The sequence below is a fragment of the Coenobita brevimanus genome, chromosome 20 (assembly GCF_032717465.1).
Source record: "Coenobita brevimanus isolate Jiangsu-jjx chromosome 20, ASM3271746v2, whole genome shotgun sequence".
NCBI classification, from domain to species: domain Eukaryota; kingdom Metazoa; phylum Arthropoda; class Malacostraca; order Decapoda; family Coenobitidae; genus Coenobita; species Coenobita brevimanus.
This window is the reverse complement of record NC_136973.1, coordinates 8,852,109-8,875,883: the sequence shown is the minus strand read 5'-3', so window position 1 is coordinate 8,875,883 and position 23,775 is coordinate 8,852,109. Positions and strand designations below refer to the sequence as shown.

The 23,775-nt window shown below is 41.0% G+C and overlaps 1 protein-coding gene across 2 annotated transcripts in view; it reads right to left on the bottom strand.

The window, feature by feature from the left end:
• LOC145391974 (TATA box-binding protein-like 1) overlaps positions 1–23,775 on the bottom strand; it is a 128,504-nt gene that overhangs the window by 3,929 nt on the left and 100,800 nt on the right. For both annotated transcript variants that reach the window (XM_080266486.1, XM_080266485.1), the window contains 2 exons: positions 19,879–20,056; positions 3,931–4,025 (listed from right to left, as the gene is read on the bottom strand). In XM_080266486.1, coding sequence (XP_080122612.1) covers positions 3,931–4,025; positions 19,879–20,056 — 273 coding nt within the window. The remainder of the gene's footprint in view (positions 1–3,930; positions 4,026–19,878; positions 20,057–23,775) is intronic.

Below are 23,775 nucleotides of genomic sequence, written 5' to 3'. Positions count from 1 at the left end.
CTTCTACCACCTGACTCAGAGTACCTGGAAAAAAACACAGGACCTTGGCCTGACCAACCACTACAAAGAGAGTAATGACTTTTGTCAATTCTGTGGAGAGACAGACTCACTAGCATTTCTACCAGTTGATGATGTACCAGCAAGAATGCAGCTACTCAAAGCTAGATGTCCTGAGGAGGCAGCCCCAATGCTAGAGTATTTCAACCAAACCTATGTTTCTGGTACTTATGTTCAGAGAAGAAGACGCAACCCCCAGCCAAGCTTTCCAACACTAAACCTTCAATGCATTCCAGTAAGATTCCCTCCACAACTTTGGAACATACAGTACCCTCGCGTCCAACACGCGTTTGTCCAGCACGATTCGTGTCCAGCATGGAGAGCAAAAAATTAGTACGATTTAATATGATTTAAGTACTGTAAAACGGGTGCGTAAGCATAACACTGACGGAGCTCCGAGAAGTGGGCGAAATCCGCAGAATTCGCCTCTAGCACGATCACCCCTGGTCCAACACGGTCATACTGGACGTTCCCGTGACGCTGAGAGCCAATCAAAACTTGCAATCAAGTAGCCTCCCTCGCCCGCTATCATGACGTGATCGTGATGTTGCCCAATGAAAAACGCTTCTGCTCTCACGTGATGTTTTGTTTAAATTTCTCCCGTCACAGCGTCACTCAGCTGCATAATTCGCATTGGACGGTGCTTTTTTCTCGATGCATTTTCTGCCCTTGCTACTGCATTTTACCCTGCTCATGATGCCTAGGAAGCCTTCTGAGAACCCCAAGAAGCGGCGGCACCCCCCCTCAGGCCACCAAGCTAGAATTCATCGAGAGGCAGAAGAAAGGGAAGAGGAATTTCAAAGGATTTATGAGGGAGGTTGAGGAGGAGCAGCAGCCATTACCCGCTAGTGACGCCACCAGCCATCCTCCAGGGACCCAGTAGGAATACCTAGTCTCGGATATCACCTTCCATTCCCAGCAAGCCCACCAACATTATCCTAAAAGGTTAGTTATCATTCATAGTACAGTATCATTTATTATAATTACAGTAGTACCAATATATGTATAGGTATATGGTAGATACTTAGGGTGACTTTTCCTAGGGTTGCTGACATAATTCATTTTTCCCCATAAGCTCTGTTGTTTGTCCAACACGTTTTTGGTCCAACACGGGACCCACGCATGACAATATTATCGTGTTGGACGCGAGGGTACTGTACATCAAGCTACCATGAATGACTGTCCCAGAACCAATAACCTATGTGAAGGTTGGAACAACAAATTTTACCATCTTGTTGGATACCAGCACCCATCTATCTGGAAAATTATTAGAACCATTCAAAAGGAAGAGGCTGCTGTAAGTGTAGTGATTGCTAAGGACTCACTTGGAGAACCATCCAGGAAGAAAACAAAGTATATGTTGATTTGCAACAAAGACTAAAGAATTTATGCAGAGACTATACAGGAAGGAAGGAAAATCATCGATCAAGTGTTACAAGGACTTGGTCATAACATTAGATTCTAGTTAAGATTTTGGTTTCTCAAGTTGTCATAAAAGTGTCCTCAATCAGTGTTTTCATGTCTGATCCGTGTGCCTGCATGAATTTTAATCATTGTACCTACACGAATTTTAAATTTATGCAAATTTATATTTATTTCCAATGAACATTTTTTCAGTTGTGCCATTTTTTCCTATTTTTCCACTTGTGCCATATTTACCTGGGCCATTTTTACCGTGCCTTTTCTTCCTGTGCCATTTTTACCAGTGCCATTAATACCATTCACCGATCAATGTGTGTGTTTCCTCCCACAATATTACCCCCAACACCACCTCCCCCACATTTGGTGCATTTCATCCCCCCACACCCCCACAAGAGACCCTCGACCCCACCTCCACCTTCCTCCCTCCCTGTTCTTTGTCTATATGGCACAGTAATTTCCCTTCCATGAGGAGCTTGTGTGTCTCTACTCACACCGAAATAACCCCCCACACCACCTCTCCCCCAAATTGGGGGTATGTCTCACCCCCACCTGAGACTGCCCACTCCACCACCACCTCACTCCCTCCCTAGCCTATGTCCGGAATATAACACGGCAATTTTCCTGCCATGATCGGCCTGTGTTTGTCTACTCTCACCAAAATTACCCTCACACCACTTCTCCCCCACATTGAGGGTGTGTCTCACCCCCACCTGAGATCCCCCACCCCACCTCCACCTCACTCCCTCCTTAGCCTGTGCCCCGAATATGACACAGTAATTTCCCTGCTATGATCCACTTCTTATCCTTACCAAATGACTGACTGATGCCAAGAAAGGTTTGTTAAAAGTTTATAGTAATTTAGGTAAGGTTATCAGCTATCATGCTGATTCCTGCACTAGTTTCAACAACAGAAACACATTTCACATTGATGTTATTAATATTGGTAAGGTTCTGTAGCAAAAATTAGCTTTTTGGCGATTTTTCTGAGTTTGAGATTTTTTTTTTTTTTTTCTCAAACTGACTCCACCTAGTTTCATCAACAAAAACATATTTCATATTGAATCACTGATTTGGTAAGGTTCTCAAGCGAAAAATATGTTTCTACCAATTTTTCCGGTTTTCTCTTTATCACGAGGGGGAACTTTTATCATCTTTGATGGGTGGTATTCCAGTAACCATTAGGCCTTGGAGACTGAGATTGGCATTTTCAGGTGTGTAAATGCAAGCTCTTCAAATCTGTAAGAAAAAAATTTTACCTTGGCAAAAATTGAAAAATAGACCCCGAATTGCGGCTGCAGCGGAACACAGCCTCAAAATTATATATATATATATACCAGCACCCATCTATCTGGAAACTTATTAGAACCATTCAAAAGGAAGTGAGCATGGAAGTGAAAAAGTTACTACATGACAGTATTGTGATACCAATAACGTACATAAGTGAAGCTTGGACATTGTTGGAAGGACACAAGTCAAGAGTGAGAGCAGTGGAAATGAGTTATTTAAGAGGAGCCTGTGGAGTCACATGGAGAGACAGGCTGACGAATGAGGATAGAAAGGAGCGTTGTGGTGTTGATGTGGATGTGATAGGAAGCGTTATGAGGAACACACTGAGGTGGTTTGGCCATGTGGAGAGGATGGAGGGTCAAAGACTGATGAAGAGAGTGTATGTGAGTGAGGTGGAGGGGGGAAGAGGGAGGGGGAGGCCGAGGATGAGATGGAGGGATGGGGTGGAGAGGTATATGAGAGAGGGGGGTGTGAGTTGGAAGCAGGGCAGTGAAATGGCGGGGGACAGGGCGACTTGGAGGCGATTTGTTTGTGGCCACCCCAAACGGGATTGAGGCGTCTGGCAATAGATAGATAGATAGATAGACATATATATATATATATATATATATATATATATATATACATATACATACATATACATACAGAGAGAGAGAGGGAGAGAGAGAGAGAGACAGGTAGACAGATATGAATATAAACAGACAGACAGGTAGCCAGACAATATACAGACAGACATAGTAGTTTGTGGTAGGTAATGGCAACCATCATCCACTGACGTCAGGTAATGCTGCCTACTTCTTCCTTCACCTTTATATTTTTTTGTGTCTACTCACCTCTCTCCCTATTTCTCCCATCTTTCCTGTCACTTTTTATCACTTCTTTCCTTTGCAGATGCCTTTAACATTGTGCGACAAGCCTAGTGGTTTCCTGTTAGCCAGGAAACCATTTACAATGCTGCGTAGTAACCGTAAAACAGCTATCTCATGGAGAAACGGCCACCCCTTACGGGATTATGGTGTCTGGCTATAGATAGATATGTACCTAAAAACAAAATAGTTGTCAGTATGAAGACTGAGATAATCTAATGCTAAAACAGTGAACTAGTGGAGTAAATACTTACACTACACAATAAATACAAAAATCAAATAATAAAAATACACTTACCAGTAACAGTAATGCTCCCTGTGCTAAATATTTTCAGTGTTGCTTTGGGGTATTCAATTCTGTAGGTGACTCCCGGATGCAATTCAGGCTCATAGCTGTATAAAAATGGTAAGAACAGGCGTAAGAAAAAAGTTACTCGCTTGCCTACTGGGAGTACAACACTCCTTTTGCTAGATTATAAATTTATTTAATGACAAAATGCTACTTTGTTGTTGTTTCCTATCAAAACAGTTACAGACCTATGGATACCAAAATCTGTGGGTCATAGGCACCAGTCATAATCTGGAAAGGGCGCATTCTAAAATAACACAACTTCTACACATAAAATGGTACTGTCATATGAAAGACTGGCAATTCAGCTTTTACAGGTAGCAATGGAACTTCAAAAACAATCATCGAGCAAATACACCATGGATTTAAGAGTAAAATGGTACATACAAATGAAAACCAACAGAAAGCAATTAGAAAAAAAAAATGCTCAAAAATTCCAATACCTTACTTCAATCAAAAAGTTGTTCTTAATGCTACAGCTACACTGACAATTACAAACACTCCTAATGCCAAACAGTACAGTACATTTCACATGCAACAATGTACATTTTCAAGATTTAGAGTAATACAAATGTCCAATACATTACAAAATATTTTTTATTTAGTTTTCTACAGTAGTCTTCTAACTTGGACTGCAAATATATATATACAGTGTGTGTGTGTGTGTGTGTGTGTGTGTGTGTGTGTGTGTGTGTGTGTGTGTGTGTGTGTGTGTGTGTGTGTGTGTGTGTGTGTGTGTGTGTGTGTGTGTGTGTGTGAGTTTGTGGTGTGTGTGTGTGTGTGTGTGTGTGTGTGTGTGTGTGTGTGTGTGTGTGTGTGTGTGTGTGTGTGTGTGTGTGTGTGTGTGTGTGTGTGTGTGTGTGTGTGTGTGTGTGTGTGTGTGTGTGTGTGTGTGTGTGTGTGTGTGTGTGTGTGTGTGTGTGTGTGTGTGTGTGTGTGTGTGTGTGTGTGTGTGTGTGTGTGTGTGTGTGTGTGTGTGTGTGTGTGTGTGTGTGTGTGTGTGTGTGTGTGTGTGTGTGTGTGTGTGTGTGTGTGTGTGTGTGTGTGTGTGTGTGTGTGTGTGTGTGTGTGTGTGTGTGTGTGTGTGTGTGTGTGTGTGTGTGTGTGTGTGTGTGTATACCCCGGTTTAATGATGCAATTGGTTGAGTAAAAACCCATCGTTAGGAGGTGTATCATATCTCGGGTAGATTTAACATGTATAGGGATGCGTCTTTGAGCCTTGGGTTTCCCCCCATCAAAGTCCTAAAACCACCCAAATGAGTTTAAAGTCAATCTAAATAGCCTAACAGCTGTAAAAACAAAGCTAACCTAAGCCTAACACCTGTAAATAACTCACTAAAACCAATGAAATCTGAAAATCATCAAATATGCCTGGAATAAAAATCAAACTTAGTTAACTGTACCCTAAAATGACAACGTTCACCCCATCTATGGCTAAAACACATTAATCTAAGTTTAAAAAGTTTATAAATCAGTCTAAACACACAATTTTAGTCTAAAATATCACCAAAATTAGTTTTAAAAAGTCAAAAACCCATCGTTAAACTGGGGTCTGGCCATCGTTAAGAGGGGTATGGTGGTATTTCTACTTCCATTGTTAAGCCAGAGTATCACATCTAGGGGTATCATATATCAAGGTATACCTGTACATGTATGTATATATATGTGTGTGTGTGTGTGTGTGTGTGTGTGTGTGTATATATATATATATATATATATATATATATATATATATATATACTGTATAGACCAGTATATATATATATATATATATATATATATATATATATATATATATCATCATCATCATCATCAGCCGTTTGAGTATCCACTGCAGGACCGGCCTATCCCGACCGAAGTCGGGACAATACAGCCAATGTATCTCTACCAAGTGGCTTAGGCTGTCTAGTAGAGATTGAATGTAAGGTGAGAAGTGCTTGTAAGTGTAATTGTAGTGTTGGAGTGGCTTTGGATGTGTGTGTAGTCTGTGAATCAAGTGTAATCGGCCCACGCAAGCCGAGTCGGTGCAAGCATACTTTACAGCAAGCGACACTGGTTCAACCACAGCACCCCTTGTGTCCGCCAATGCAGTACGTGGCCGGGTGAACACTCCCAAAGTTTATAACTCTGGCGGGGCGCGAACCCTGGTCCACCCGTGTATGAAACGCACACTCTACCACTGTACCACAGAGGCTCCATATATATATATAATATATATATATATACATATATATATACTTGTATATATATACCGTACAGTATATATATATATATATATATATATATATATATATATATATATATATATATACAGTACATACAGTCAACCCTCGATTCTACGAACCCCGAATCAATGGAGTTCGGAAGCAACGGACAATATCAGCTGGCAGAGAATCGCTCCGGACACCGGTCATTTGTCCATTATTTGAAAGTTTGTCATTTCTAACTACACTACCCTCGTGTCCAACACGCGTTTGTCCAGCACAATTCGCGTCCAGCACGGAGAGCAAAAAATAAGTACGATTTAATACAATTTAATTACTGTAACGTGGGTGCGTTAACATAACTCGGACAGAGCTCCGAGAAATGGGCAAAATCCACAGAGTTCGCCTCTAGCACTATCACCTCCGGTCCGACATGGTCATACTAGACGTTCCCGTGACGCTGACAGCCAATCAAAACTTCCGATCAAGTAGCCTCCCCTGCCCGCTATCGTGACGTGATCGTGATGTCGCCCAATGAAAAACGCTTCTGCTCTCACATGATGTTTTGTTTAAATTTCTCCTGCCACAGCGCCACTCAGTCGCATAATTCGCATTGTACGGTGCTTTTTTCTCGCTGCATTTTCTGCCCTTGCTACTGCATTTTACCCTGCTCATAATGCCTAGGAAGCCCTCTTCCAGCAAAAGAAGGAAGAGAGAAGAGTGCTAGGACAGGCAGAAGCAGGACCTTCCATGGATGTGGACGAGGATAGTGATTCCGAGTGTGATTTCGAAGGATTTATGAGGGAGGTTGAGGAGGAGCAGCAGCCATTACCCACTAGTGACGCCAGCAGCCATCCTTCGGGGACCCAGTAGGATTACCTAGTCTCGGATATCACCTTCCATTCCCAGCAAGCCCACCAACACTATCCTAAAAGGTTAGTTATTATTCATAGTACAGTACCATTTATTATAATTACAGTAGTACCAATATATGTATAGGTATATGGTAGGTATTTAGGGTGACTTTTCCTAGGGTTGCTGACATAATTCATTTTTCCCCATAAGCTCTGTTGTTTGTCCAACAAGTTTTTGGTCCAACACAGGATCCATGCATGACAATATTACTGTGTTGGACGAAAGGGTACTGTACAGTACATACAGTATTTCTCTTTACAGGTACAAAAATGAATGATACTGTCGTTGAACAAAAATTACTGTAACACAGTACTGTACTTGACCCATGTGACCCATGTCCCATACCACCTGCCACTGCCTGCATCAGTGTTGTGTGTATCGTCACTGTGGTGAGAAGTGTTTATTTGCTTATTTCCTTGCTCCTCATTTCCTCTCAGATCTCTGAGCACGTAGTTCCAAACTAACTTTAGTTATGCCTATGCACCCTGACAGTGCTATGAACACAAGAAAAGCATTTATTCCAAAAGAAAATATAAAACTGTTGGCCGAAGTGGCGTGTGGTGTGGAAGCTTATATGTAAACGATGACATGAAATGACTCGGGTGTATTTACGATGTGGATAGTTTCTTTATTGAGGGGAAAAAAGTTAATGATAAAGGAGCAGTAAAATTCATGTTTTCGCCTTGGGTGCAACATGTGGAAAAAAAAAAAAAAAGCTTTGTGCCGGACCTTTGTTAAGAACTGACTGTCTCTGGTAGAGAAAATTCAGCTCTTACAGTGTGTGAAAACACTACATGTTGACGTAAATAATTAGGTTAGATCATTATGTGAGTTCAGTTCTTGTGAATTACTGTATACTGTACTGTCATACCAATTATCCTGCTTGGCTGACTTGTTTATTATTCATGATTACTGCATTCGTGTGTATTTGACAAGTGAGAGGTACGCAATCACTCCATGCTGACAACTTCAGTATAGTTTTTTTTTTTCCTTTATTGTTGATGACTAATGACTCAAAAATAGTTTCACACTTTTTTTTTCCTTTTTAAAAAAGTGCACCAAAAGTGATTCTAGGCGAAATATGCATGATTATGGGCGGCCATTATTCACATGTTGATTAGGTCAGAAGTTTTTGCTTGAATGGTAATGAGGACTTTCAAGAGGCTTCATGGCAATTCTTGGTGGTTAAAATTTTTATGGGGAGTATTAGGGGGCAAAACTAGTCAGTCAGGTTTGGTTAGAATGCACTGGTGTCAAGTCGGCGACATCGTAAACACGTCTTGGATGTCTTACAGCAGACATATTTGTAATAACTTATCTTTAAATATATTTTCAACAAAAAATATGGGGCTCCTAGAACCTAACCCCCCATTATACATGTAAATATATGGCACATTTTGGCATGAAACTGATTTTGCACGAGGTTCTGCATAGCCTATCTCGTGTTGTATGAAGACTCTACTGTACACCATAAAGCAAGTCGTAATATAATGGGTCCATAGAAAATGGGGTATTGTGAGGTAAACTAGTACCCAATAGCGTCACTGCACCTCATCTTCGATACCATCGTATTTCTTTTGCTATTTTTCGGGTTTTAGGCTATTTTTCCCTTCATTTTCAAGCAGCGGACTTTTCAAGCAACGGCCACTCGTCCCCCCCTATTAGTCTGGTGAATCGAGGGTCGAATGTATAATATATACATATATATATATATATATATTTGGAAGGAATTTGAGTGTAAAGTGGAGGGACTGTAAGAAAATGTTCTGGAGAGAAGTGAAAAGAGTAAGACAGGGTGGAAGTGAAGTTAGCAGGGGAGTGAAAGATAAAAATGGTAGATTACTAGTGGAGAAGGGAGAAAAAGTGAGCAGATGGAGAGAACACTTTAAGGAATTGTTGAACGTAGAGGATGGAAGTAATGCGAGTATAAGTGGCTGGGGAATGGCTGGGAGAACTAGGGAGGTGAGAAGACAGGAAGAAATCAGTAGGATAGAAGTTGTGGAAGCAATGAAGAAAGTTAAATCGGGGAAAGCCCCAGGAATTGATGGAGTGTGTGGTGAAATGCTGAAGCATGGGGGAGAGATAGTAGTAGAATGGATGTGGAAGATGTGCAGATTGGCCTGGGAGGAAGGTAGAGTCCCGGAGGATTGGAAGTCAGGTATAATTATTCCCTTGTACAAAGGAAAAGGGGAAAAAGAAGTGTGTGGTAATCATAGGGGCATTTGTCTTCTTAGTATAATAGGAAAAGTGTATGGTAGGATACTTATAGACAGAGTTAGAGAAGGAACAGAGAAATTAGTTGGAGAAGAACAGGAGGCTTTAGGAAGGGAAGAGGTTGTGTAGATCAGATATTCATTCTTAGATCTTTAGTGGAAAAGTTTCTAGAGAAGGGAAAGAAGTTGTATGCGGCTTTCATGGATTTGGAGAAAGCATATGACAGGGTGGATAGACAAGGATTGTGGAAAGTGTTAAGAATATATGGAGTAGATGGGAAGTTGTTGAATGCTGTGAAGAGTATGTACGATGGTGTGAAGGCTGCAGTGCGTGTGGATGGTGAACTAAGTGAATTTTTCTCTTTGAAAGTTGGTTTGAAACAGGGATGTGTCATGTCTCCATGGTTGTTCAATCTGTACATGGATGGGGTAATAAAAGAGGTACAAGGTAGGGTAGTGGATGTTGGAGTGGCCCTGGTGAGAGAGGATAGTGTTTGGAAACTCCCTGTACTGTTGTTTGCAGATGATACTGTGTTGTTGAGTGAAGACGAAGGGGAGCTGCAAGGCTTGGTGGATGAGTTTGGGAGAGTGTGTAAGAAACGGAACCTAAAGGTGAATGTAGGGAAGAGTAAAGTGATGGTCTTTGAGAGAGGTGAAGTCAGTGAATGTACAGCGAGGTTGGATGGTGAGGAATTGGAAAATGTGAGTACGTTTAAGTATTTGGGTAGTGTGATGAGTAAGGATGGAGGTTTGGAGGGTGAAGTGCTTGAAAGGGTACAGCAGGGAAGAAAGGTTGCTGGTTCCTTGAAAGCAGTGATAAGAAACAGGGAAGTGAGCATGGAAGTAAAAAAGTTACTACATGACAGTATTGTGATACCAACTCTAACATACGGAAGTGAAGCTTGGACATTGTTGGAAGGACACAAGTCAAGAGTGAGAGCAGTGGAAATGAGTTATTTAAGAGGAGCCTGTGGAGTCACGTGGAGAGACAGGCTGACGAATGAGGATATAAAGGAGCGTTGTGGTGTGGATGTGGATGTGATAGGAAGCGTTGTGAGGAACACACTGAGGTGGTTTGGCCATGTGGAGAGGATGGAGGGTGAAAGACTGACAAAGAGAGTGTATATGAGTAAGGTGGAGGGTGGAAGAGGGAGGGGGAGACCGAGGATGAGATGGAGGGATGGGGTGGAGAGGTATATGAGAGAGGGGGGTGTGAGTTGGGAGCAGGGCAGTGAAATGGCGGGGGACAGGGCGACTTGGAGGCGATTTGTTTGTGGCCACCCCAAACGGGATTGAGGCGTCTGGCAATAGATAGATAGATAGATATATATATACACATACATACTGTATATACAGTAATACCTTGATATACAATACCCCTAGATGCGATACACCGGCTTAACGATGAGGATAGAAATTGCACCATACTCCTCCTAATGATGGCCAAACCTGGATTAACGATGGGTTTTGATTTTTCTTACCAATTTTGATGATATTTTAGACTAAAATTGTGTGTTTAGGTTGATTAATAAACTGCTTTTAGACTTCAATTAATGTGTTTTAGCCATAGGTGGGGTGAACATTGTCATTTTGGGGTACAGTTTACTAGCTTGATTTTTTCCAGGCTTATATTGGACGATATTCAGATTATATTTGTTGGTTTAGGTGAGTCACTTACAGGTGTTAGGCTTAGGTTTGCTTCCTTAACAATTAGACTATTTAGGTTGCCTTTAAACCTGTTTTTGGGGATCATCTGGGTGGGTTTTGGACTTGATTTCGGGGGAAACCCAAGGCTAGTAAACGGTCCACATTGAAATACATGTTAAAAGTACCCCAATATACGATACCCCGCCTAATGATGGAGTTTTACCTAACCAATTAGATCGTTAAATCGGGTTATGCCTGTATATGTATATACATACATACATACATATACACTGTATATATATATATATATATATATATATATATATATATATATATATATACACACTCAAACCTCGATTTAAGGGTCCTCTAAGGGATTTCAGATTTAAGGGACTCCATATTCTACCTGACAAACGTAAAAGACCACTGAAAAGTGATACGTAATGTCTAGGTTATACACAGTAATAAATTTCTTTATACAGTACCAGTAAAATAATATTCATAGTCATATAAATGAGGCAATCATTGCATTTCATAATAAGATTGTCTATATGTGGTAAAAAAAATGGACATTTTCAAGTAAGGGACATTTTCAAGTAGGGGACAAGTTCATTCCCCATTTACTCCCTTAAATCGAGGCTTGAGTGTGTGTATATATATATATATATATATATATATATATATATATATACAGATAGATAGATAGATATAATAAAACCTCACTATAACGGACTAATTGGGGCCCAAGTCATTCCGAAAAAAGCAAAATTTCAATAAATGTGACATCTGGACTTCCCCCAGCTAGGCCAGACTATTTCCAATACATCAAACATTAGTCTGGATCGCACCAACGGTTTTTAAACTGTTTTCACTACCAATACAGTACTGTACTGTATTATACATTTACTACAATAATCAAATGGTATAATATATACAGTAATACTGTACTGTGCACTGATAAATACGTCTTTTATTTACCTTATTCTGGTGAACATAGCTGAAGTGGTCACCCAGTCAGGAATGCTCCTGAATTTATCAGACTATTTCCCGATATTGTATGTAAGAATTTAGTCCGGTAGCTCCTTAATTCCGATAAAAGTGAATTCCGGTCTATTGAAGTCCTTTATAGTTAAGTTCTGCTGTGTATACAGTGTATAAATACTGTATATATATACTGTATATATACAGTAATTTAATCACTGACATACGGTGGTCTCCCCATTACCCATATATATTTTCCTTATAACTGATACTTCTTCAAAACTCATCAAACCATGGCTCCATTCATGAATAATGACCATTAATGATAATAATTATTTACAGTAAATATGAAAATCACAGAAATCACTGATTAGTCTGGCTATACGTCTGTTCGCTATGTGATACATCGCTAGAATGATGAACTACAATTCCCTGTTTTGCTGTAACGATGGCAAAATTATTGCAATTTCACTAAAATGATGCCTCCCAGCCAGCTGTTTCAGCCAAGATAGACACCCAGTGTTTACATTCACAGTGATCATCTCCCTTTTGTAACATTTTGTTAAAGGCCACTGAAACACCATTTCTATCGCCAAATAACACCGGCAATGCAAGTGCGTAACAAATACAGTAGAGCAGTGTGTGATATTAAGCGAAGTGATAACTTTCTGTGTACGAAATACTGAAACTTGTAACTACAGGTATACAATTGTGTCTGCAAGGTGGCTACCAGTAGTGGAGAGCGTGGTGCTGCTGAGGGCAAGCTGAAAATTTTTTTTTTTTTTTGTTAAGTTACATGGTCATAGGCCTACTCCTTTATCCCCATGAAACCCATGTTATATCGACCTTGCCATACGACGAATCGCTATGCAAGACATGACTGTATATGACAAATCTCTGTCCTTGTGTAACACTGCCAACTCTTCTTAACTCTTTTGGTGAACATGCAATACTCAAGTTCATAATTTCACTTGGTTTGCAATTTGCAATTTGTGGGAGTTTTACTAAAATGGCAAAATCAGTGTGTACTACTCTGTTGCTTGGAGGTTTAAGAGTTTAAGACTGTACTGCATACATATTTACTTATACTGTACAGACGAAACAGCATGGCTCATTCCAACACTAAAGGTCATAATAATAATGAGGTGAAAGTAGACATGACTATGGAGATATCTAGACTCTAGTAAAAATTTCAAGACTTTCATGTCGACATTCTACTCAAGCTATATATCTATAGTACCATAAGCTGTTAATCATGAAGATTAGACAACAGAAACCCACAGGAAATTCATTACATTTGTTTCCCAAGGCACCCTAGTCACTAAAGTCATGATTCATTATGAAATTAAGTGCACAAATTTGAAAAAAAAAATTTCAACATGGAACAGACATAATGAATCTAAGTGAAATACAGTAACTTGTGGGCACGGTAAATTTTCAACTTGAAATTAATGATTAGAAAAGGAACAATAAAAGAGAACCAGCAAACTCGTCACTGCTGTCTTTATTCCTATAATCATTCACTGGGGTGTTTTCAGCTGTGACAAAGAATATAGCAGGAAAAAAAAAAAAAAAAAAAAAAAATCTCTGTGGTGTGGTAGTAGGTCTACAGTACAGTCAAAGCAAACTGTTTTAAAGCATCACAGTTCAAATGACGGAGATGATTAGAGGTTTTTCATTCAATTTAAATGCTACTAGGGATGTAGGGTAGTCTCCTATGGCTTAAATGATCAAAAATACAGTTGTCAAGCCTAAGATCCTCATGCGCCCTGAAAGGGGCAATATGAATTACATGTTTGTTCTAAAAAAAGAATAAAGTGACTAATGAAAATCTGCACTTGCAAAAACAAGTGTGAAACTCACGGCAATTACCAAGAGGAGATATGCACCGTGTTCCAACACAGCTAAAACTGGTGGAGATTTTTCTCAATTTGCATTGCTCAAAGGCAGATTAAGTCAATGGTACAGCTCTACAACCTGGTCACTACATTTTCATGATCAGCACTATACAGTATTCTAGGACCAATTTCTTGCAGCAGGTCAACATTTAAAAAAGACGGCAATTTTAAGGCAAAATATAAAATAAACAATTTAAAACACAGGAATGTGATTATGGAGGCCTTATATCTGGTTTTAAAAAGTTACAAAAAACATTACCACTCAAGATTAGTTGAAATACAGTAAAACCTCCATAAGTCAGAACACTTTTAGTAAGGATTACGCTTAAGTCGGTAAGGCATATGACTGTCGTTGATGAAAATAAATATTAGAATAAATTGTTGCAAAACTCCTGGAAAAAAATCCCCTAAGTCATAAAATGTCCTCTAATGGAAACCCAATCTCGGCATGACGCACTAGTGACAAGTGTCATGTTTTAGCCTGTGAGGGCCAAGTGAATCAACATGCAGCCTCCAAACCAGTATGTCCTCAGAGTTGCCTGCACAAATTTTCTGCAGTGACTCTAATAGTAATTAATTTTCCATACAACAGTGCTTTACAGTAGTGATTATGGCCTGTATGTAATCGTTTTCATTTTTGAAGGCTCCAACATGCTTGCACGTGTTGGCCTTGGTCACCTAACGCCACCTCTCCATGCTGCACGATCTATGGCAGCTTTCCTGTTCAGTCCCTTAACCCTGAGGTCACACTTAATGACCTCGTCCCATGTCTTTCTCGGACTACCCCTCATAACCCCACCCCCAATACTAACACCTCTCACCTTCTGCACCAAATTATCATCCCCCATCCTCTCCACATGCCCAAACCATCTCAATCAACCTCTCCTCATCACAACACCAATACACTCCAGTCCCATCCTACCTCAACTCTTCCATTGTAAACCCAATCCTCCCAGACCTTGCACGCAAGGACGCACTGCACATCCACCTAATCATTGTCATTTCTGTACGTCTGAGCCGGCGAATATTCTCCTCCTTTACTGTCCAGGTCTCACTACCATACAGCATTGCACTCCTAACACATGCTGCATACAAAGACCCCTTAGCACGTAGGGAAAGTCCTCTCAATGTCAGGAGAGGCAACAGCTCCCTGAACTTCTTCCAACCACTTCTCACCCTAGCCACAGAGCTAGCTCCAGCCCCACCTCCAGCACACAACATATCTCCCAAATAACAAAACTCTTCCACACACTCAAGAGACTCACCAGCAAGTTCAATCCTTTCCCACCTGACAATCTCCACCTGCTCACCCCGACACGCTGTACACATAAAATCAGCATTATCTCGCAGTCTGCCTCTGATACCACTACATCTCTTGTGCACCCATTTATCACAAACACTGCACAAGATGGAATTACTTCCCACGCCCTTGTGGCAAACTGCACATGACCACTCTCCCTCGTCTTTGACAGTACCGCCACCAACCCTAGATATCATCACTTTTGTTTTATCTGCGTTTACCCTTAACCCCTTGTGCCCCACACAGTCTCTCCACTTCCTAAATCTTTCCTTCACCTCCCTCTTGTTCTCTGCAATCAACACCAAATCATCAGCATACAATACCTCCCACCAGAGTCCGTTTCTGAAGTCATGTGAGAGGGCTTCAAGTACCATAATAAACAACATGGGACTCAAAACTGACCCCTGACGCACACCAATGTTCACGGAAAACCCACACTCAAATCTCCACTCACTCTTACCTGGGTGTGAGCACCCACATACATGGCCATAACCACCCTAACCAGCCACTCCTCCAAGCCAAGCTTTCTCATTGCCCACTTCACCACCTCTCTAGGGACTCTGTCAAAGGCCTTTTCCAAATCGACAAAAACAAAATAAAGATCCTTTTTCTTTCCTATATATTTTTTCTGAACCCGTCGAACATTGAATATGGCATCAGTAGACCCCCTGCCTGGCATAAACCCAAACTGCACATCTTCAATATTCACTCTTTCTCTAATCATACCTTCTAGAACTCTCTCCATTACCTTCATTATCTGATCTAAAAGCTTTATACCTCTATAATTTCCTCTTTCCAGGGCATCACCCTTCCCTTTATACACAATTACAGTTACACTCTTCAACCAATCATTTGGGACAACACACTCATATATCATCATATTTATCAGGTCAGTGACTACCCTCACCTCTGTATCTCCTGAGGCCTTCAACATTTCGGCAGTCAACCCAGACACACCTGCTGCCTTCCCTACGTGCATCCTGCCCATTGCCTCACTCACAGTAGCAGTGTCAATCAGAGGCCAAGGGCCAAAGACTGGATCTGCTGCTCCAAACCTTCTCTGTCCCAGTCAAACTCCTCATTCAACAACTGGCTATAATGCTCTCTCCATGCATCTTTAATATCCTCACTGTTCACCACAACTGTTGACTCTATACAAGGGTTTTATCCGCCCCTGTGTGGAGTACAACTCTCATGTGTGGGGAGGCTCCCCACATACAGCTCTTCTCAATAGGGCGGAGTCAAAGGCTTTTCATCTCATTAACTCTCCTCCTCTTACTGACTCCCTTCAACCTCTGTCTCTTCGCCGCACTGTTGCACCTTTATCTCTTTTCTATCGCTACTTTAATGGTCACTGCTCCTCTGAACTGTCTGCTTGCATTCCTCCACCTCTACGACGGGCGCGTAGCACCCGTCTGGCAGCAAACTCTCATCCCTTTTCTGTCCAACTCTCTAATGTAAGAGTTAACCGTTACTCCCAGTCTTTCATTTATGCAACAGGTCAGCTCTGGAACTGTCTCCCTCTGCCTATATTCCCTGCTGCCTATGATCTCCAGTCTTTCAAACGCAGTGTGTCCAGGCATCTCAAAATGATCGGATCTTGAATTTGGCTCTCTATTGTATTTTGTTTTTCTCTTGGAGGGAACTGTTACTGCAGGCTCATGGCCTTTGGTTCCTTCTTCCTCGCATAAAAAAAAAAAAAAAAAAAAAAAAAATCATTCTTCACATACTGCTCACCTTAATATCCCGATTATCTCTCTTCATCTGATTTGCCACATCATATTTTTCCCTTCCCCATGATTTAGGTTATCAAGTAAAAGTCTCTGTGACTCAGACTTCTAGCCCTACGCTTGGCAGCCAAGTATTTCTCCTTGTTACCACCCTTCTTCCATTCCTGGAAAAGCCTTCTTTTCTCCTTAACTGCAGCTTATACACCCTCCTCCCACCACCGAGTTACTTTACGTCTTGGTGGGCCTCTTGTCCAACCACATATTACATCAGTAACTCTCAAGAGATTGTTCTTGAGGGCTCTGTACTGTTCATTAACGCCTCTGTCTGCAGCTCCCTGTTCAGCCACCATTCTCCTCATCTCGCTAGAGAAGGCATTCCTTACTACTCGGTTTTCCAGATTCCATATTTTCCTCCTAGGTATATAAGTCCTCTTTTTCATCACTCGTTCTTTATGCACCGTATCACAGATCAATAGTTTGTGCTGCTGCACACACTCCTCACTTCCTATAACTTTAACATCCCTCACTAACCTCCTATCAGCCCTCCTAACCAAAAAATAATCTATCTGAGTATATAAAGTGTAATAGTGTTCTTAAGGCCTGTATATACTGTAAAGTGTACATAAAGTGTTAGGTAGTGCAATCGTGAGTATGGTTAGACAATGTTGCTCAGAAATGAATATGTTGCACAGAGGCAATCATGTGCCCCCCTAACACCTCTATATCCTACCCAAAGGCCCTCCTTATGCTTGGATTACACCCTCTGCAAACATGGTAAGTGATTTTTTTATCTGGCTAGTCAAGAGGCCTCACACTTTCCGTAACTCAGGATTTCAGTGAATTTGGAATCGTCTCAGCCCCTATTATTCCAACTTAAAGAAGTTTTACTGTATGACTGGAAAAACTGTGAAGTGAAAATGGTGGATATTGGGCATCTAACTTATGATTATTTACAGTTACCTATATGAGGCATTATAAATTACCATATGATGGGTACTTTTAAATGCAAGAGTGATACAGCAAGCCCTTGTTTTCCAATGAAAAAGCATTCAAAAAAGGCATAATTTATTGTACATCATATCAGATATAACATGGGTTCAATGGGGATGTGTTTTTGGCCAAGAGTTACCCACCCAATAAAGTCTAAAAACAAGTTTCCAACTCACCTTAAGAGATAGTCATTTCACTTTACTGCACTGCACTTGTTGCTTATCACCAAAACTACACCTACAGTATAAGCAAGTTTCCAACTCACCTAAACTGGTAGCTATATCACTTCGCTGCATTTCACTTGCTGCTTAAACTTCAACACCAAACTGCTGCTCCATTGGTGACGCCAACATAACAGATAGTGACGAGTTGAAAGGCCATCTTGGAACAACCAAATCACTGTAGGCTTGCGTGTGGGCAATCACATAGGCGAAAACAGCGACTGTATATCGACTAACTAGGCTTTGTGTGGAATCAGGATGACTGTATAATCAAAACTTCTATTGTACAGTTAGACCTTACTTTAATGGACCCGCTTATACCGAACTTCGGATGTAACAGGCCCCTTGATCCTACCAGACAACTTTTGTTATGCACTTAAGCAAGGTCCAGTATAGAAAGCACATCCACCAACCTATCTGACGAATTTGTTAAATACCGAACCCAGGCCCAGTATAGGGAGCACAGGCATCGACCTACCGGACAGCTACACCCGAGGTGGCGGACAATGGAGACATGGGATGCACCACACAAGCCCTGAGAAATGCAGGGTGAATCATGTGATCAGTGCGCAGGAAATACGACACATCCCAGGTCAAGTACCTGATTTGTCATTGTCGCTCTGCTCCTCGTACCGACAACATCTCTACTCCACACCACTCCACCGCCTACCAAGTTCTCGCATGATGCTTATGTCGTAGAGGCTTAAGTGGACTGCGTGGGCATGTGGAAAAGACTGTTTGAAGTTACTTTACTGTACTGTAATTATTGTTAAGTGTGTAAGATCAGTGTACTATACATATGTTGTAAGCAGAGTGAACATGCAGCAGCCTGTCACTGCAGATGGAGCAGCCGGTCACCGGGCACATGGAGGAGGGCCGAAGTTACAAGGTAAATAAAAAACTTTCTTGTTGTATTACCTCTTCTTTTCATTATCATCCACTGAAATGAGGGCCAACATTAGTTCTGTGTTGCTTATAGATTCTTCAAGGAACACAGGCCAATCCTACAGTATACAATATATACCGATTTACGGATGTATTATAACTTGTCTTACGTGGGGTATCAGTACCTACCAGACCTTTTTCATGTATGGTGACCCTGAGACAAGTATAGCGGGTCCCTATCGAACATCTTATCTAGACGGTTATCAGATATACTGTCCACCTTTACCCCGATCAGTCCGTCATAGCGAGGTCTAACTGTTTATCGAAAAACGGTCCAAGAATATTTAGTCATCGTATAAGTGATTCATCCCATCATATAACAGGGATCTCTTGTACTGGGGATACTGTGGCAAAACAGTGATTAACTCTCTTACGGTTTAATGAACGGGAGATCTACAAACGCCCAATGGTTGCAGTGGCCTTTAAAAATCCTGTATATTTTGAATATCCATCCTCATCCCCTCCAGCTTCCCTGCCTACCATATTTCTCAATAATTTTTCAAGCCACAACCCCAGAACCAATAAGCCACGATATGGGGGACCTACTTATACTGTACTGTATTACACTTAACCCCATCAATCAATCCAATGACATCCCCACTTCATTCTTGCAGCTTACACAATTTTATTCAACTTAGAAGGGACCTTTCAGACTGAGTTTGGTATAGCCCCCACTAACTCTTTCACTCTCCCAGTCTGAATACATTCCTCTGGAGTTGGCAAGAAGAAAATGAAAACTGTCTTTGGGCTGAAGGGGTTAATGATGAACATCACATGGCTACTTCAAGGCAACTTTTCATGCATGAGGTATTACAGCTTATGGTACTGTAAATAAAAACTCAACAATGCTCACCTAGCTGCTTCTCTAAATTTTTGAGAAAATGGTGTTATTTTTATTGCAAAAGGTAAACTGCAGGTGCCTAAAACATTAACTATCCGGAAATTCTTAAACTTCACATTGTAGTCCATTTTCTGGATGCATCGGGCAATTCTCCTCCCAGCTATTCTTGCCTGATATTCAGATGTGGACCCTGGAAAATAAACACAAAGATTAACACACTGTTTACTAGAGATGGAAAAGGAAACCATCCAACTCTTGTGTCTTAGACATGTATTTTCATAAGTTCAGAAGGCTTTCTACTTCCATACACAGCATACATACAGTTGACAAATCCCAGTACTGGGGTCGGAGCCAGCTATTGTATTTTTTGGCATAAAGGACGCATCTCCCCCCCCCCAACTTCTTCCTTCACTTTAATCATTCTTTTTCTGTGTCTGGCCTCCTCTATTCCTACTTCTCCCATCTTTCCTGTTGCTTTTTATTACTCTTCTTTCTATTTCAGGTGGCTTTACACTTAGTGACAAGCCTATTGGTTTCCTGTAAGCCAGGAAACCATTTACAATGCTAGGTGGTAACCATATAATCAACCATATGTGTTCCCTACATGTCAACAAGTGGGTTGGAGAAGTGTTTCGTGCCACTCCCTGCAAAACAACTAACTCAAACTCAACCAGCCACCCTTTATGGGATTATGGCGTCTGGCTATAGACAGACAGACAGACTGGTAGAAAAATACACAGAAAAGTCCCCATGTGTTTTCAAAGATGAATGTCATGAGCTTAGACTGAAGTGAGCTCTGACTCTATTAAGAACAGCCATCCATACAGGCATTTATCCTAACAACTCCTTATCACTGGTAGGATACATAATAAAAATATTTAATTCAACTAAAATTGCTGAAAAATTTGTAATAAGGCGGTGGCTCAATCGGTACACAGGTGGCCTGCAGTCCTACCGGACCCAGGTTCAAATCCCGACTGGTAGAGGGAACAGTTTGAGGATTTGAATTTCATAAAAATCAGACTTTACCGATCTACCAGAAGACCCCCCAACATGTCGTAAAAATACCCCCGCTAATACCAACACACCAGTCCTGTATGAGACAGCCCTAGCATGTATTCAATATGGACGGTGGGTGTTAGTACCGAAGTGGTGACATGTAGAGGTGTATGTACAGTATGTAGGAGGACTACTGGGCCTTGAGTGCAGGCTGTGAAGCCTATGCCCACAGTCGGACACACACACACACACAAAAAATCAAGGACAGCCACAACTCTGGTGCTGCTACCTGGTGTCTGCTGGTAAATATAACTAAAATTCCTCAATGCATGCATGGGTTTTTAGGAAGAACAAGTGCTTATAACTTTTTACTGCTCTGTAATTTTTTTTTTTTTCTTTATATTCTCTGCATGAATCATCCTGATACTTTACATGCAGTCAACTGAGGACAAACTCAGCTGGGTCAAACTCACAAAGAAAAAGAGGGGACAAAAGCAATATCTAGTATACATACCTGTTGCATGACTGTTAAAAATTTTCACTTTTATATAGCAGACTGAAGAATTAGTATTGAATAGAGATAATGAGAAGTGAATATGTATTTAAAAACCACCTGGTTCATCCTCTGTAAAGAAGCAGAAGGATGGACAGAAGTAATTTGCAGTATTTATATGCACGACTGTGGTACATCCTCCAGCACGTCTACTTGTTACAGACAGCACTGTCAGTCCCTTCTCTCCGTGAATGAGAACCTCGAGTTGCTTGACTCACATTTCAACCTACCAATGGTGAGGGAGAAAGGGCAGTTGGGAATATTAGGGCAATGCAGGGGGTGGGAGGTAGGGAGGATGACGGGCTTTGGTGCTTCAGAAATAATAGAATAGCTGGAGAGGAAAGACAGAGGACTATCCTACACCAAAATACAGTAACCCCTCGTTATACGAAGGGGTTCCGTTCCTGAAAACCCCATCGTATAGTAAGCCCATTATAACATGGAATCGATGGCAATACGTTCCCAGATCTGCATAAACTCACATACCCACACCTTAGCACTCACATATATGAAATATCCTTATGTTTAAACATATAAAGTAACAAATTAATAATGAATAAAGAGGAAAAAACATGAAACTACAGTATATAGTAGTTCTTACCTTTGCAGAAGCAAGTAGGGTTGTTTTCTAAATGAATTCGTATTCAAAATATGGAAGATTTCCCGTCAGGGCAATTCCCCATCATTCTATAAATATACTCATTATTGATTAATTGATACTTTAATAACTAATTTTCAGGGGGATCTATCAAAGTCTATGTTAATTCAATAGTGCAGGCTTTGGATATCATGTATAAGTTGCACTTTAAGACAATAATGAACTTGTTTCTACCTAGCTGTAGCTGACTTTGAATTATAGTCTAGTGTCACGTATAGCTGTCTTCATTAATTTCCATTGGTACTAAAACATCTTGGGAATATTTTAAAACGACTTTGAAGAGGTACAAGTAATGTATTCAGAAATTAATGTACTTGTTAAATAAACTGATATGTAAATAAACAATGGGGAATCGTCCTGACGGCAAAAAAGTCCTGATGGAGAATTGTCTTGTTATTGTTGTGACGGTGAACTGACTCGACGGTGAACTGTCCCGAAATGTTTATATAGACGTAATATGAAGATTATTCGTATAATTCCAAAGTATGCTGATCGTTCACTTAAGGTCATTAGGCATTTATATAAATGCCAATGTCTCATATGTAGCTTTATGTTAAACGATGAAGGAAAGATAGTACACCGCTTCCCGTCCGATCAGCGAAGTTAAGCAACGTTGGGTCTGGTTAGTACTTGGATGGGTGACCGCCTGGGAACACCAGATGCTGTTGGCATCCCTACGTGTTAAGTGGGGTTGGTGAAGGATTAGTGCCCCTCCCTGTAAAACAATTAACTCTAAGCCCTTGGCCACCCTGTTTGGGATACATGGCATCTGGCAATGAATGAATGAATGAATGAATATTTTTTTCAGTTAATACCCATTATTTGATCCCATATGTTACATTTATTATAGAAGCAATAAACCACCATCACATTTATAACTCATAATTCAAAAACTAGTTTACCTGCTAAATAAACTGATATGTATAAACATGACGGGAAATCATCCTGACAGCGAACTGTCCCGACTCCGAGGCTATGGGACAGTAAGGGCCTCACAGCCCTCACTCATCACTGTCAGAACTGGCTGGCTGGACAGGGCTGGCTGATGAGGTTGGACTGGTGGACGAGTGTGTGTTGTCCAGCGCCAACCGTGTGGGGACGTTTGCACTGCGTTCGCACATTCGCTGTTCACTGAGCAGCGGACGATCAGTCGTTGTAGCGAACTGTTCCCATTGTATAGGAAGTATAGGGTACTAAAATATCGACATCGTACAGTAATCCCTCCGCTACCAGATGTAATAGAGCCAAAGGCATGTCCAGAAAGTGGTCCCATCCGAATAGTAAGCCCCTGCCTCCTGGACTGGTACTTATGGACCCTTACCCAGCCTGACTTTGAAAGCCACCTAAATAACTCCCTACCAGACATGCATAGCACCTATTTAAACCTATTTAAGACCCTATTCACACCAATAATGGACATAAAGCATGATATAAATGAAAAGGAACCAAAGAATGAGGAATTAGAAGTGATTGTACCTCAGCCAGGGTACTTACAGCACGTTTGTGGCCGCCTTTTGTAAGGTTTTGGCAGTGGTGAAAATGCTCTTGAAGCACGTACAGTAATCCAGTGTTGTGCTGCACTTACAGTAATTCTTTGTACTGTGAGTTATAATTGTTTGACACTGCACATTGTTAATTGCATCAGACCAGTTTCAACTGCCAGTTTGCACTCCACAGTTAATCCTTTACACTCTAAATT